This window comes from Myxine glutinosa, chromosome 6 (genome assembly GCF_964187855.1).
Source record: "Myxine glutinosa chromosome 6, kmMyxGlut1.1, whole genome shotgun sequence".
NCBI classification, from domain to species: domain Eukaryota; kingdom Metazoa; phylum Chordata; class Myxini; order Myxiniformes; family Myxinidae; genus Myxine; species Myxine glutinosa.
In genome coordinates this window covers 56,605,700-56,619,059 of record NC_136266.1, presented here as the reverse complement: position 1 = coordinate 56,619,059, position 13,360 = coordinate 56,605,700, and the positions used below count along the sequence as shown (strand labels likewise).

Here is a 13,360-nt window from a genome sequence, read left to right as displayed (position 1 = left end):
AAGGAGGGTTTACCGTGGGAGTTTTGAATGCAGATGATCTGGTGTTGATTGGGGAGAGTATGGATGGACTGAAGGAGAGGATGAACAAGTGGAAGGAATGTATGGAGGCAAAAGGTCTGAAGGTGAATACCGGAAAGAGGAAGGTGATGGCAAGTGGTAAAGCATGTGGTGTGGTGGAAAGAACTGGGAAGTGGCTGTGTATTGTGTGAAGGAGGGAGTCAGAGTGAACTCCATTCAATATACAATGTGCGCTGAGTGGGTTCATCAAAAATGTAGTGGTCTGAGAGGGTCATCAACCAGTGTGGCAGCTACATTCAAGTGTAAGGTGTGCACAGAGGGAGCTGCAGATGGAGGAAATGTTGAGTTGTATCTTGGAGACGGGATGAAGCTGTAAGGTGTGAAAACATTTTCCTACCTAGGAGAGATGCTGAATGGAGAAGGTGGATCAGACTCGGCAACGGTTGCTGGAGTGAGATGTGCATGGAAGAAGTTTCGGGAACTGAGTGGCGTGCTGATGAGGAGGGGAGTGTCGTTGAAGCTGAAGGGAAAGGTATGCTGCATGTGTGAGAAGTGTTATGATTTATCGGAGCGAGACATGGGTAATGAACGTAGAGCAGCAACGAAGGCTGGAAAGGGTGGAAATGCGAATGGTTCGGTGGATGTGTGGAGTATCATTGAGAGAGAGGAAGACAAATGATGAATTGCAAAAGATGATGGGAATAGAACCTGTGATGGATGCTGTGAAGAGAAACAGGTTGAGATGGTTTGGTCATGTGTTGAGGAAGGATGAAAGTGACTGGTTGAGAAGAATGATGGAAATTAATGCAGAAGTAGAGGACGGAGATGACCGAGAAAGACTTGGCTGAAGGTGGTGGAAGAAGAAATTCGGGCAAGGGGGTTAAACAAGGGGAGATGTAGAAAATAGGGCAAAATGGAGAAGATCGTCATGGGGCCCGCAAGGCTAACCCCCACTCTAGCAGGGAAAATGGCCTTAAAATGCCTGTTGTTGTTGTTGTTTGTACTTACTACACCGAACAGTACCTGTTGTGGCAAGTCCCGTTTTACTGAATACATTTAACTCGACATATACAAACTACATGAAATATATGACTGGGGAATCCCTCCAGGATTGTAATACCTCGTCAAAAAACTGCTTCGGCAGCACTGACGCTATGTATACGGGATTTTCAAAATGACGTAATCCGCCCCAGAATGCTCAGTGCGCATGAGCAGAAACACCAGCAAATAGAGATCTCTGGGACACGATAAAGTATATTGTGTGTGAGATAACGAACGTTACATGAAATGGTTCACAAAGCCTCTGAAAGAAGCCAAAAATACTTGGAAAAATACCTGAGAGAAAGGCTTGTGCCTCTGCACAACAAAAGACTTGGAGAACTTTCTCAGTTTGCCGAATGGGCAGCTGCTCATACTGCAAACTCCCGACCATGTGGGTGCAAAGCCTGAGTGGAGGGACATGTGTTACATAATCCCTCCAATGGATCACTACCAGTGAATGGACAGTGTATCTGGATTATGGTTCTCAACACCGATGGGAAGGACTTGATCAATTGATTTGATTTTGGTTCAGGTCCAGATCAAGATCCAGCCTATCAGTGGGATACAAAACTTAAACTGTTCAGCCTGGCTGAACCGGCAGTGTGTGTATGTATGTATGTATATATATATATATATATATATATACATATATATATATATATATATATATATATATATGTATGTGTATGTGTATGTGTATGTGTATGTATGTATGTATGTATGTGTATGTATGTATGTATGTATGTATGTATGTATGTATGTATGTATGTATGTATGTATGTGTATGTATGTATGTATATGTATGTATATGTATGTGTATGTGTGTGTATGTATGTATGTATGTATGTATGTATGTATGTATGTATGTATGTATGTATGTATATATATATATATATATATATATATATATATATATATATATATATATATATATATATATATATTGTTGTGGATATGAGAATGTTTTTTTATTTTATTGTTGTGGTAAAACGTTGTTGTAAAAGGTTGTTGTAAAATATCACCCCTCCTCCCTCCGTTTGTGGTTGTATAAAGGTCAAAGGGCGTTTCCGTAGTTAGTCCATAAAACATACATGCAGGACACGATATATCTTTTTTTTGACAGTTATACCCTTATTAAGTGTATTAGCGTAAGGCTGTGTCTTCCATTAATTGAAATACTCCATTGCACCAGTGAAAGAGAATAGATTCCCTTTCCTTCCCATCCCCAAAACCTCCATTTCCATATTACATCCCCTCTCGTCACTGCTGAGCCCTCGATTCCCAATCACCTCCCCTCCAATAACCGCCATTGACCAAGTGCTTTGAGTCGGAGAAGAAAGGCGTGTCTCCACCTCGTCAGAGGGGAGGAGGGGCGTGCCCGCCCGTCGTCATCCAGGGCGGAGCCCGAAGGTCGCGCGACCAACCAGGGCCGAGGTGAGCACCCCGATGGGCGTGTCCAAAACGCCGGGGGCGTAATCGCTGGAGGCGCTATAAAAGGCGCAAAACGGAAGTGGTCACGAGGAGTTGGTGAGAGATGCACTCTGAGTTGGTCTGAGTCGGTTGCCAGTAGAGGGTCTGAGTCGGTTGGTCACAAAGGGTTGGTCTTGGTGAGAGAGGTCTGAGTTGGTCGTCAAGAGAGTGGTGGTAAAGAGTGAGGGACCAAGAAAGAGTTGAGGGTTTAGACGAGTGGGACAAGGCCTGGCAAGGCAAGTGGAGGCGGCAGCAGCAGCGACACCCGGCAGCCGCTTGGGGCCTGGGCGGCGGTTTGGAGCAGGGCCGAAAAGGAACGGCGGCTGCTAAACGCGCCGATCGTGCTGCATGACCCCCCTTTGGACCTCCCTCTCCCTCCAGCCCTCCACATCCTGCGATTCCTGCAATTCCCCGCGTGAGTCAGTGTCTTTTGTTTGTTCTGTCCTGGGATAAGTTAAGTCTGTAGATAAGCTAGTATTTGCACTGTGTCACCTGCGTCTTATGTGTTGTAAATAAACTTAATTGCTCCTTTTTGCTTGTGTGTGTAAATAATAAACCCCATTACTCGTCTGTACGTCTTCTCGTTTTAATTCCTTTTCCTCTTGCATTGCGTCGTTTTTGTCTTTTCCCTCATTGAGCAGCTACGGTGCGATACGGCCAAAGTTCTGGGTGAATCGGGTGAGTTTTGTTAGGTCGCGGTCTTACACCACCGCTCGGTCTATAACATCTGTCCGCGACCTGTAACAATTGGTGTCGGGGAGTGAGATCGATCCGGAGCGCGCTTCACGCGCTCAAAATTATAAAGTACCGAAATTTATTATGTTTTATAAAGTAAAACCCGAATTTTGAAATCGCGCCATGGCTGTTCAAGGCGACGGGATGCCGGTGGGAGAGATAGAGGGGTTAGAAGTAACCCAGGACTTCGGGGAAGAAAGGGAAGAGGAGAGCAATGAGGTGGTTGAGGGTGTATCAGGTGCACAAAATGGCGGCCTCGCGCACATGGTTATTGTGGCGCCAAATTTAGCCACGCCCGTGACCGTAGCAGCGCCGCCGATGGATTGGGGCCTTTTTATGATCCAAATGAAGGCCCTTATGGATGCTCAGAGTGAGCAAATAAGGGCTCAGAGTGAGCAATTGGGCGTAATGGGGGGCCAAATGGGGGTAATGAGGGACGAAGCGAGGGGTACTGGGGAGGAGTTGGACAAGAAATTTGGGAAGTTGGACAATAATTTTGAGGGGTTAGACAACGGGATAAAAGAAGTAAAGAATGGGTTAACGGGGGTGGAAAATAGAATGGCTGCCCAGGAGAATCAGTTAGAAGGGGTGAAAAATGGGTTAATGGGGCTAGAAAACAGGATGGAAGGCAAATTGCGGGAGATAGGGGAGCAATCCGCCCGAGAAATTAAACAAATGGGAGAGCAGATAGAGGAGGTAAAAATCGGGGTAGAAACCAAACTGGATGCTCAGAGGGATGAATTGGGACAGATGAGGGTGGCATCTACAAAAGAGATGGGGGAGATGAAGGAGGAGATACGACGGGGTGTGGGTGAGGAGGTCTCGGGGCTACGCGAGGAGGTAAAGCGAGGCGAAAAGCGTATAGAGAAAGAGGTGAGAAATAATACGGCTAGGTTACAGGAGGGAATAGAAGATCTGACGGAGGAGGTGGAACAGCTGACAGAGGGACAAACGAAGTTAGTGGAGCAGGTTCAAAGGAACACTGCAGTATTCGGAGGGTTAAAGGCGACACAAAAAGAAATTAAAAATGACTTGATAGCGACACAGAGGCAATGTCAGATGGTACGGGAGGAACTGACAATGAGGGTGGAGGAGGTGACAGAGATAATGGAGACAAAGGACCGGCAGGTGAGGATGCACATAGAGACGGTCACGGTAGCCTTAGAGGACGAACTTGAGGAGACGCACCGAGAAATAAAAGAGGTTAAACAAAAATTAGAGGAAGTGGGAGAAGAGGTGAGTGAAATTAAGAAGGGACGGACAGAAACTAAGAGAGAAATCCAGGAGGAGGTAATGGAATATGTGCAAGGTCGGTGCTCAACTCATAATGTGATGCTCACTAACCAAATAAAAAGTTTGCAGGTGGCAAAGGAGGTGCGGAGACGAAGTACGGAGGTGAATGGCAATGTATATTATGTGAGGAAAGCTTCAGTCGGCTTGGGGGTTGCTTTGGATCCGGGTGTTCGTGAAAGGCCGTTGGTGAAGTGTGTGACAGGTCAGGTGTGTGAAAAAAGAGGTGTGCGAGAATGTCCGACCATGGGGTGTGTGAGGAAAAAGTGCATGCCGAGGAGTGAGTGTGCCGTCAGGAGTGAGCCGGTCGTAGCGCGTGTGCGAGGGAGCACAGGGAAGCGCGGTGTGGTGAGTGTTACGGAGGAAGTAAGGAAAAAGTGTGCGCGAGAGGATGCGCGAGAAAGGTGTGTAACGGACGGGTGCATGAGGAGTGAGTGTGCCGTCAGGAGTGAGCCGGTCGTAGCGCGTGTGCGAGGGGGTACATGGAAGCGCGGTGTGGTGAGTGTTACGGAGGAAGTAACGAGAGAGTGTACACCTGTGGTGAGTGTTACAGAGGATGTAACGAGAGAGTGTACACCTGTGGTGAGTGTTACAGAGGATGTAACGAGGAAGTGTACGCCTGTGGTGAGTGTTACAGAGGATGTAACGGGAGGGTGTGCGCGAGAAAGGTGTGTAACGGACGGGTGCATGAGGAAAGAGTGTGCCGTCGAGAGTAAGGGTGAGTGCGCTGTCAAGAGTGGAGGTGAGAGTAGTGAGAGTGAAACGGAGCGTGAGTTGGTTGTGACAGGTGAGCGAGGATGTACACCTGGAATGGAAGGATGCACACCTGGAATGGTAGAGCGTGTGTGGGAAGGCACATTTGAGTTGGTAGTGAGGCACGTGGTTGGGTGTGCGAATGAGAGCACACCTGTGATTGTCACAGAGGAAGTGACCGAGGAGGGGGCGCGAAGAGGTGTGTTGGTGAGGTGTGCGACCAACGAATGTGTGCCAAAGTGTTCAGTGGTCAGGTGTGTGACCAAGGCTGGGAGAGGAATGAGTGTACCGAGGTGTGTAAGGAACGGTACGACGAGGAGCATGGAAACAGCTGCATGTATGAGCAAGAAAGGGGTAGCGTATGCTTGTAAGAATCCAGGTGAAGCGTCGACGGTAACCAGGCTAGAGGTTAGAATGACTTATAGCCGACTCGGGCCCTCGGTGCGCGTCGGGCAGCTTCGCGTGCCGCGAGAACCAGCGGGGATCCGAGCCATGGCGGGTTCGAAAGGACCGCCGTGCGCGATCCACGCTGGGCCTCGCTTGGAACGGCCGCGTCCGGGCTCCACTAGGCGGAGCGGGCCGCCCGATAGGAAGGGTCGTCATGGCGACCACTTTCTATTGAGACGTGCCGGCAGGTCGAGATCGGGACATTGGATGGCTCCACGCCGAGGTGGTGCGTGGGATCTCGGCCCGGGTAAGCCCCCGCCCCTGCCCCGAATGCGGGACGCATCCAGCCGCCGGCACAAAAGAATCCGCGTTCATTGCTCGGCTGTACGAAGCCGGGCTGTAGACGTGAATTGGCGCACCGAGAGGATGTAATAAGTAGACGGGTGATGGTGATAGTGATAGTGAATTGATACGAAATTTCGAAAGATGGGTAGAATTGGCAGTAAATGGAAAATTTTTGAATTGGTTGGAATCTGGACGAACAAAATTGATAGTGAGAGACCCCCGATGTGGTGGGATGGCAAATCCACCATCCCTCACAGACGGGGGGCAAATGCGCTATAGCTTATGGGGTGTATGGCAGTGAAAACTAGCCCGGGTGGGTTAGGTTATATTGTAGGGATCTAGCGAAGCTGACATTAGGTAACGTTAAGATTAGTTAGTGACTGATACCTGTAGTGGGGACGCAGGTAGATTAGTGTGGATTATAATGATGTGGGAGCGCAATAGTTTAAAGGGACGACTGGGAAGCGCAAGTTTCAGAGGGGAGTAGTTAGCTGAGATGATGCCGTGTGTGTGAGGATTGAACAGGTGAGGATTGAACAGGTGTGATTGCACAGGTGTGCAACTGAACAGGTGTGTGGAGCAGTGTATGAGTGAGTGATGTGTGTTGTGTTGACCAACTGGTCCAGGAAGAGGAGGAGGGTGCAGGTGGCACCAGGTAGGATTGCACAGGTGTGCAACGACAGGTGAATGAAAGACAGGTGTATGGAATAAATGGTATGGAGTATTGGAATGGATGGTCGTGGAGTGAGTATGGTGGAAATTGTGGAGTGGAGTGGATGGTGCGAAGGTGTGAATGGGGGAAGAGTGGACCCCCATCACGGATACCCGGGGCGGGGCGGGTAGTGCAAGTGTTAGGTAGAGGGTATAGGTAAATTGTGGTTGGATATTGGCATCTGTGGTGCGAGGTGAAAGAATGGTATTTGGATGGGTGCATTAGTGTCGTGGAAATGGCTGGGCGTGTAGCCTGTTAGTGTGTGTAGTTGGTTGGGCGCTCCACCACTGTGAGGATGTCGGCCAGGTGAGGCCGCAGGTGGGCTCTGGGAGCCGGTAGTAGTTGTTGTGGATGGGGCCCGAGGATCCGGAGGACGGACCCGGGTAGCCCAGTGCCAGAGGGCACCGAGTGGGGTGACAGAGCCAGGAGGGGCCTGCCCCAGTTAGATAGGTTAGGGTGAGGAGCTAGGTAAGCTCGGGTGGCAACTACAGTGGTGGAGGTGTGCAGGTGGGTAGACCTGCTGGGAGAGTTACACGTCGCAGCCCAGAAATTGTGCGAGGGCACCGGGAGATGAATCGGGGGAGTGAGACCCCAAATTGAGAAGCACCACAGTTTGGGCAATGGGAATTGGTTATTAGAACCCATAGTGTAAGTTGGCCAATGGATTGGCAGGGAAAGACCCCGGGTAGTGTAAAGTGTGTTAAAGTCATTTAGAGGATAGTTAGGATGAAGGATCTCCTCGCACCATCTGCATCCACTCACCTGAGGTGACAGGTACTCCACACCATGCCATGTTTTGATTATTTTTTATGATGCAAATGTTTGGATTGTGAGACGCATCATGACGTGGGTGTGACATTGTGCGTAATTCCATCTCTCCCTCCTTATGAGGATTGATGATGAATTGGTGATGGCAAATTTTGAAGTAGAGGGATTGTGGAGACGAATTTGGTATAAGGGAACTATGGGGAAGACGTGACAGTAGTGACGAATTTGTAAATGTGTAGATTTTTGTACATATGGGGTAAGGGCAAGGGTAGGGTAGGTGACAGGGGGGTGACGTACGGTAGGGACGAGCTTTCTCACTTCGCCCTCCGTACGCATTTCGCCTTGCATTGCCTTATTGATGTGTACCCTTGTGACCTTACCCCTCGCTCAATTGTCTTTCCCCTTTTGTCTCCCACATGACCTGTGCGCCGTTGGGCGCCGAGGGGAGCGTGCGTGGGTCGGCCATTGTGCGCCCGAAATTCCCAGAACCAGCTGTCTGCATCGATGCACCACATTATGGACCACATGCCTGTGGCCGAGCACCACTTATGGACCCCATGGGTTGGGGCATGGCCCCTCTGCTGGAACCGGCCATGAGGGCCCGAAATCTTGCTGGCGGACCTTGGCCACAGGGCACCGGTGCCCCACAGGTGAACCACACAGTCGGCCCTGTGGGCCATAAATAAAGCAAATAAAAAAGGACACATTGGGCACACTTTATTGAAAATAGGCCGCCAGTAAGCAAAGCAAAATGAAAATGACAACATCTGGAAGACAAATAATAATCACCAGCAGAGGGAGCCGAAGAGCAAGAGACCACCTGCAGGGTTAGGGGTTGTTGATTTTATTTTATTGTTGAACATTGATGAACAATGGTGACTGCACCGATTGGTGCTTGGGCTTGTATTGGTGCGTTTTTGGGTGCGTTCATGGTGCGTCGATGCAGAGCAGACTGTCTCCCCCCCGAAAGAACAATTACAGGTCCTGGGTTAGTTTTGTAAATAAAAATAGCGTCAATTGTAAATAATGCTTCCCACCGTCAGTGTGTAGTTTGAAGACCATTCCGCAATTCGGTTAACTGTGGGCGTAAGTCTGTTAGGCAGGGTGCAATGGAGCAGCGGGACACATTTATTATGTTTTAAAACTATCGCACTCAGGGTCAGGTTAAAAGTAGAGGGAACTACACCTACGTGCCACACTAAGGTAAAAGTTATAGGCCCGGGACGTGCCTAAGGGGAGGAGGGTGCAGTGTTGTGGATATGAGAATGTTTTTTTATTTTATTGTTGTTGTAAAACGTTGTTGTAAAAGGTTGTTGTAAAAGGTTGTTGTAAAATATCACCCCTCCTCCCTCCGTTTGTGGTTGTATAAAGGTCAAAGGGCGTTTCCGTAGTTAGTCCATAAAACATACATGCAGGACACGATATATCTTTTTTGACAGTTATATCCTTATTATGTGTATTAGTGTAAGGCTGTGTCTTCCATTAATTGAAATACTCCATTGCACCAGTGAAAGAGAATAGATCCCCCTTTCCTTCCCATCCCCAAAAATCTCCCTTTCCTTCCCATCCCCAAAACCTCCATTTCCATATTACATCCCCTCTCGTCACTGCTGAGCCCTCGATTCCCAATCACCTCCCCTCCAATAACCGCCATTGACCATGTGCTTTGAGTCGGAGAAGAAAGGCGTGTCTCCACCTCGTCAGAGGGGAGGAGGGGCGTGCCTGCCCGTCGTCATCCAGGGCGGAGCCCGAGGGTCGCGCGACCAACCAGGGCCGAGGTGAGCACCCCGATGGGCGTGTCCAAAACGCCGGGGGCGTAATCGCTGCAGGCGCTATAAAAGGCGCAAAACGGAAGTGGTCAAGAGGAGTTGGTGAGAGATGCACTCTGAGTTGGTCTGAGTCGGTTGCCAGTAGAGGGTCTGAGTCGGTTGGTCACAAAGGGTTGGTCTTTGTGAGAGAGGTCTGAGTTGGTCGTCAAGAGAGTGGTGGTAAAGAGTGAGGGACCAAGAAAGAGTTGAGGGTTTAGACGAGTGGGACAAGGCCTGGCAAGGCAAGTGGAGGCGGCAGCAGCAGCGACACCCGGCAGCCGCTTGGGGCCTGGGCGGCGGTTTGGAGCAGGGCCGAAAAGGAACGGCGGCTGCTAAACGCGCCGATCGTGCTGCATGACCCCCCTTTGGACCTCCCTCTCCCTCCAGCCCTCCACATCCTGCGATTCCTGCAATTCCCCGCGTGAGTCAGTGTCTTTTGTTTGTTCTGTCCTGGGATAAGTTAAGTCTGTAGATAAGCTAGTATTTGCACTGTGTCACCTGCGTCTTATGTGTTGTAAATAAACTTAATTGCTCCTTTTTGCTTGTGTGTGTAAATAATAAACCCCATTACTCGTCTGTACGTCTTCTCGTTTTAATTCCTTTTCCTCTTGCATTGCGTCGTTTTTGTCTTTTCCCTCATTGAGCAGCTACGGTGCGATACGGCCAAAGTTCTGGGTGAATCGGGTGAGTTTTGTTAGGTCGCGGTCTTACACCACCGCTCGCTCTATAACATCTGTCCGCGACCTGTAACAATATATATATCCGGAGCCATCCCGGAGTGTGTGGTAGAGAGTGTGCAGGAGTGCACACCAGAGTGCGTGATTGGGTGTGTACCGGGAGAGCGCACACCCGTGGTTGTTACCGAGTGTGTAACAAGAGAGTGTGCACGAGGGTGTGCAATGGCCAAGTGTGTAACGGAGTGTGCGAGTGGTATGATCGCCAGGATGTGCGCGAGGGTGTGTGATAATGGAGTGTGCGAATGGCATGAGTGCGCCTGAGTGGTGTGCACCTGAGTGTGCAAGAGAAGCGAATGCACGAGCGAGTGCAGCAACAAAATGTATGGAGTGTATGGGTGGCGCTGGAGCGCCGCGTTGTGCGAGTGAGGAGTGGGTCGCGTGTGGGTGTGAGAATGCGACTCGGGTATCGACCCAGACCGGGGGGTTAGCGCGTAGTGCAACGGATAGCCGACGCGAGCCCTCGGTGCGCGGGGTGCTTTGTGTGCAGTGGGGATCGTTGCCGCGGTGGCGTGCACGATTCGTGCCGGGCCCCGCCCTTTATGGTCGGTGCCGCGCCTTGGCGGGAAAGGCGATCGGCACGGTTCGAGGGGGGGGGGGTAGGAGAGGTTGGAGCTTCGCCCCCTGGCGGGCGCAGTGCTCCGACCATGGGAGGTTGGGCCATCGTGCCGGGGACCGAAAGGCTCCACGTTGGGATGGAGCCTGGAACCTTGGCCCAACAAAACTTCCTCCCCTGAATCGAAAATTGCCGGACGGACACAACCTACAGGAGACAAACCACCCGCATGCATTGCTCGGCTTTTCGAAGCCGAGCTGTGACGAAAATGTATTGCCGCACGGAGAAGCTCGAGTGGAGTGGACAGATAGTGCTAGTGTTGGGGAATGGTGCCCGGTGTGGAGGGATGGTCGCTTTCGCCATTCTTCACACAAATATGGGGCACATGAGCATTGGAATATAGGGTGGCAGTGTAAACTAGCCGAGGGCGGGCGAGGATATTGTTAGGGATTTAGAGATAATAGGGACAAGATTTAAGTAGGGACATGGTACAGGTAGAGGGGACGTAGAGAGATTAGTTGGATGATAATGACGAGGGAGTGCTTAGTGTAAGGGAAGACGGGAAGCACGAGTATTAGAGGGAAGTAGTTAGTTAGATGATGCTGTGTGTGTGTGTAGTAGTGTATAAGTGGTGTATTGAGGACAAGTGGAATTGTGTTGAGTGAATTGACTTGCATGGTGTGCAAGTGGGGAAAAGGTGTAAGAGCACAAGAGGTGTGCAAGAGAGCTTGGTGTGGAATAAATGGTGTGGAATGAGTGGTGTGGAATGCATGGTGCGAAGGAGTGGATGTGGGAAGATGGACCCCGACACGAGTACCCGGGGCGGGTAGTTTAAAGTTAGGTAGAGGGTTTAGGTAAATTATTGGATATTGACACCAGTGGTGCAGGTAGTGGCAATGAAGTGCTTGGATGGGTGCATGAGTCTGGAATGGCTGGGTGTGTGGGCTTAATTGGTGCGTATGGTTATTGGGGCACTCCGCCACTGGTAGTCTGTCGGCCAGGTGAGGCCGCAGGTGGGCTCTGGGAGCCAGTCAGAGTAGTGTTCAGTGGGGCCCGAGGATCCAGGAGAAGGACCCGGGTAGCCCAATGTCAGAGAGGGCATCAGAGGGGTGAGAGAGCCAGGAGGGGCCTTCCCCGATTTAGGGTAGTTGTAAGGAGCATGGTAAGCTTGGGTGGCAACTTCAGTGGCGGAGGTGCGCAGGTAGGTAGACCTGCTGGTAGAGCCACATGACCCAGCCCCGAAATTGTGCGAACGCACAGTAGTGAAAAATTGGGTGAGTGAGACCCCAAATTTGGAAGCGCACCACAGGGCGAGTCAATGGGAATTGTTTTTTAGAACTACATAGTTTAAAGATGCCAATTGGCAGGGCATGACCCCGGGTAGTTTAAGAGTTAATGTTAGTTGAAGATAGTTAGGATGAGAATCTCTTCACACCATCCACATCCACTCACCAAGGAGACGGAACTCCACACCAGATTTTGCAAATGTTTGGAATGAAAGACGCATCTCGACAGGATTTGACATTGTGATATTCCATCTCTTCCTTCTTGGGAGGGATTGGAAGACGAATTTGGCATAGAGGGGGGATAGAAGAGACAAGACGTAGAGACGAATTTGTAAAGTGTAAATACGGGGAAGGGCAAGGGAAGAGTAGGCTGACATGGGGGGGGGGGGGGGTTACGTACGGCTAGGGACGAGCTTTCTCCGCTTGCTCTCCCGTGCTCCTCATGTTGCATTGCCTTGTATTGTGTGTACCCGTGCGCCCTTTCCTCCGCTAACCTCTGCTGTCTTTCCTCCCCACCCATGGACCCATTTTTTGTTGTTGAGGGGAGTGTGCAGGAACCATGAGCGGTGCGGCTGCACTTTGCTCCACCTGTGCAGCTGCACTCTGCTACCTCTGGCTGCACCAGTACACATAATGGACCACACATTGCTGGAACAGACCTTTGCTGCAAGCGTTATATTGCCCTGCGGACCACTGATTTTAAGTGGCGTTAAAGTCACGCAGATGGACCATGAGATTGGCCCTGCTGAAATAATTAAAAAACGGACACGGTTTGTGCACTTTTTATTTATTCTGGTGTGTCAGGAAGGAAGATCAAGTTTTATTATGGCACACCGAAGACAAAGCAGGAAGACGCAAGACGCAGCAGCCCAGCAGTAGCCAAGCAGCAAATGTGCCATTTATTATTGAAATGTGATCTTTGTGTGCATTTTGATGATTGTGCATTTTTGTGCATTTTTTTGTGCATTTCTGGTGTAATGGTGTATTGGTGCAGTGCAGTGCATTCTGTGTTTCTCTCTCCTCAAATTTCTTTCCCAAAAAGACAGGTCCTGGGTTGTAGAACTGTAAATAATTAGATTAGTCTTGAAAATAACATGCTCCCCACCGGCTTGATGTTTAATTTGAGAATTCTTTCCGCAATTCGGTTATTCGTGGGTGTGAGTCGGTTAGTTAGTACACAACGCAGTAAGTGGGACATATCTAGTGTTGTAAAACTGTCACACAGAAGGTGAGGTTAACTGTAGAGGGAAACCACACCTAAGTGTCACACGTAATTTAAAACGTAGTCCTGACCCTTGCTAAAAACCGGTCGTGCTCACTTGTGTGGGTTCGGCTCGGGGACGAGCCTGGCGAAGGAGGGGGGGCAGTGTTGAGTTTTGAGAGTGTACATATAACATCATTACAGGTTAAAGGTTTGCCCCCCATAGTTAGTCCACAAGCAACACGTAGGCCCATTA

The 13,360-nt window shown here is 50.0% G+C and overlaps 1 protein-coding gene across 3 annotated transcripts in view; it reads right to left on the bottom strand.

Moving 5' to 3' along the window:
- LOC137429811 (uncharacterized) overlaps positions 1–13,360 on the bottom strand; it is a 53,848-nt gene that overhangs the window by 16,612 nt on the left and 23,876 nt on the right. Inside the window, exon 4 of one of the 3 annotated variants that reach the window (XM_068120080.2) lies at positions 1,354–1,463. The exons of the other annotated variants lie outside the window; for them this stretch is intronic. Within the exon in view, the coding sequence (XP_067976181.1) occupies positions 1,354–1,463 (110 nt within the window). The remainder of the gene's footprint in view (positions 1–1,353; positions 1,464–13,360) is intronic. 3 annotated transcript variants of the gene reach the window in all.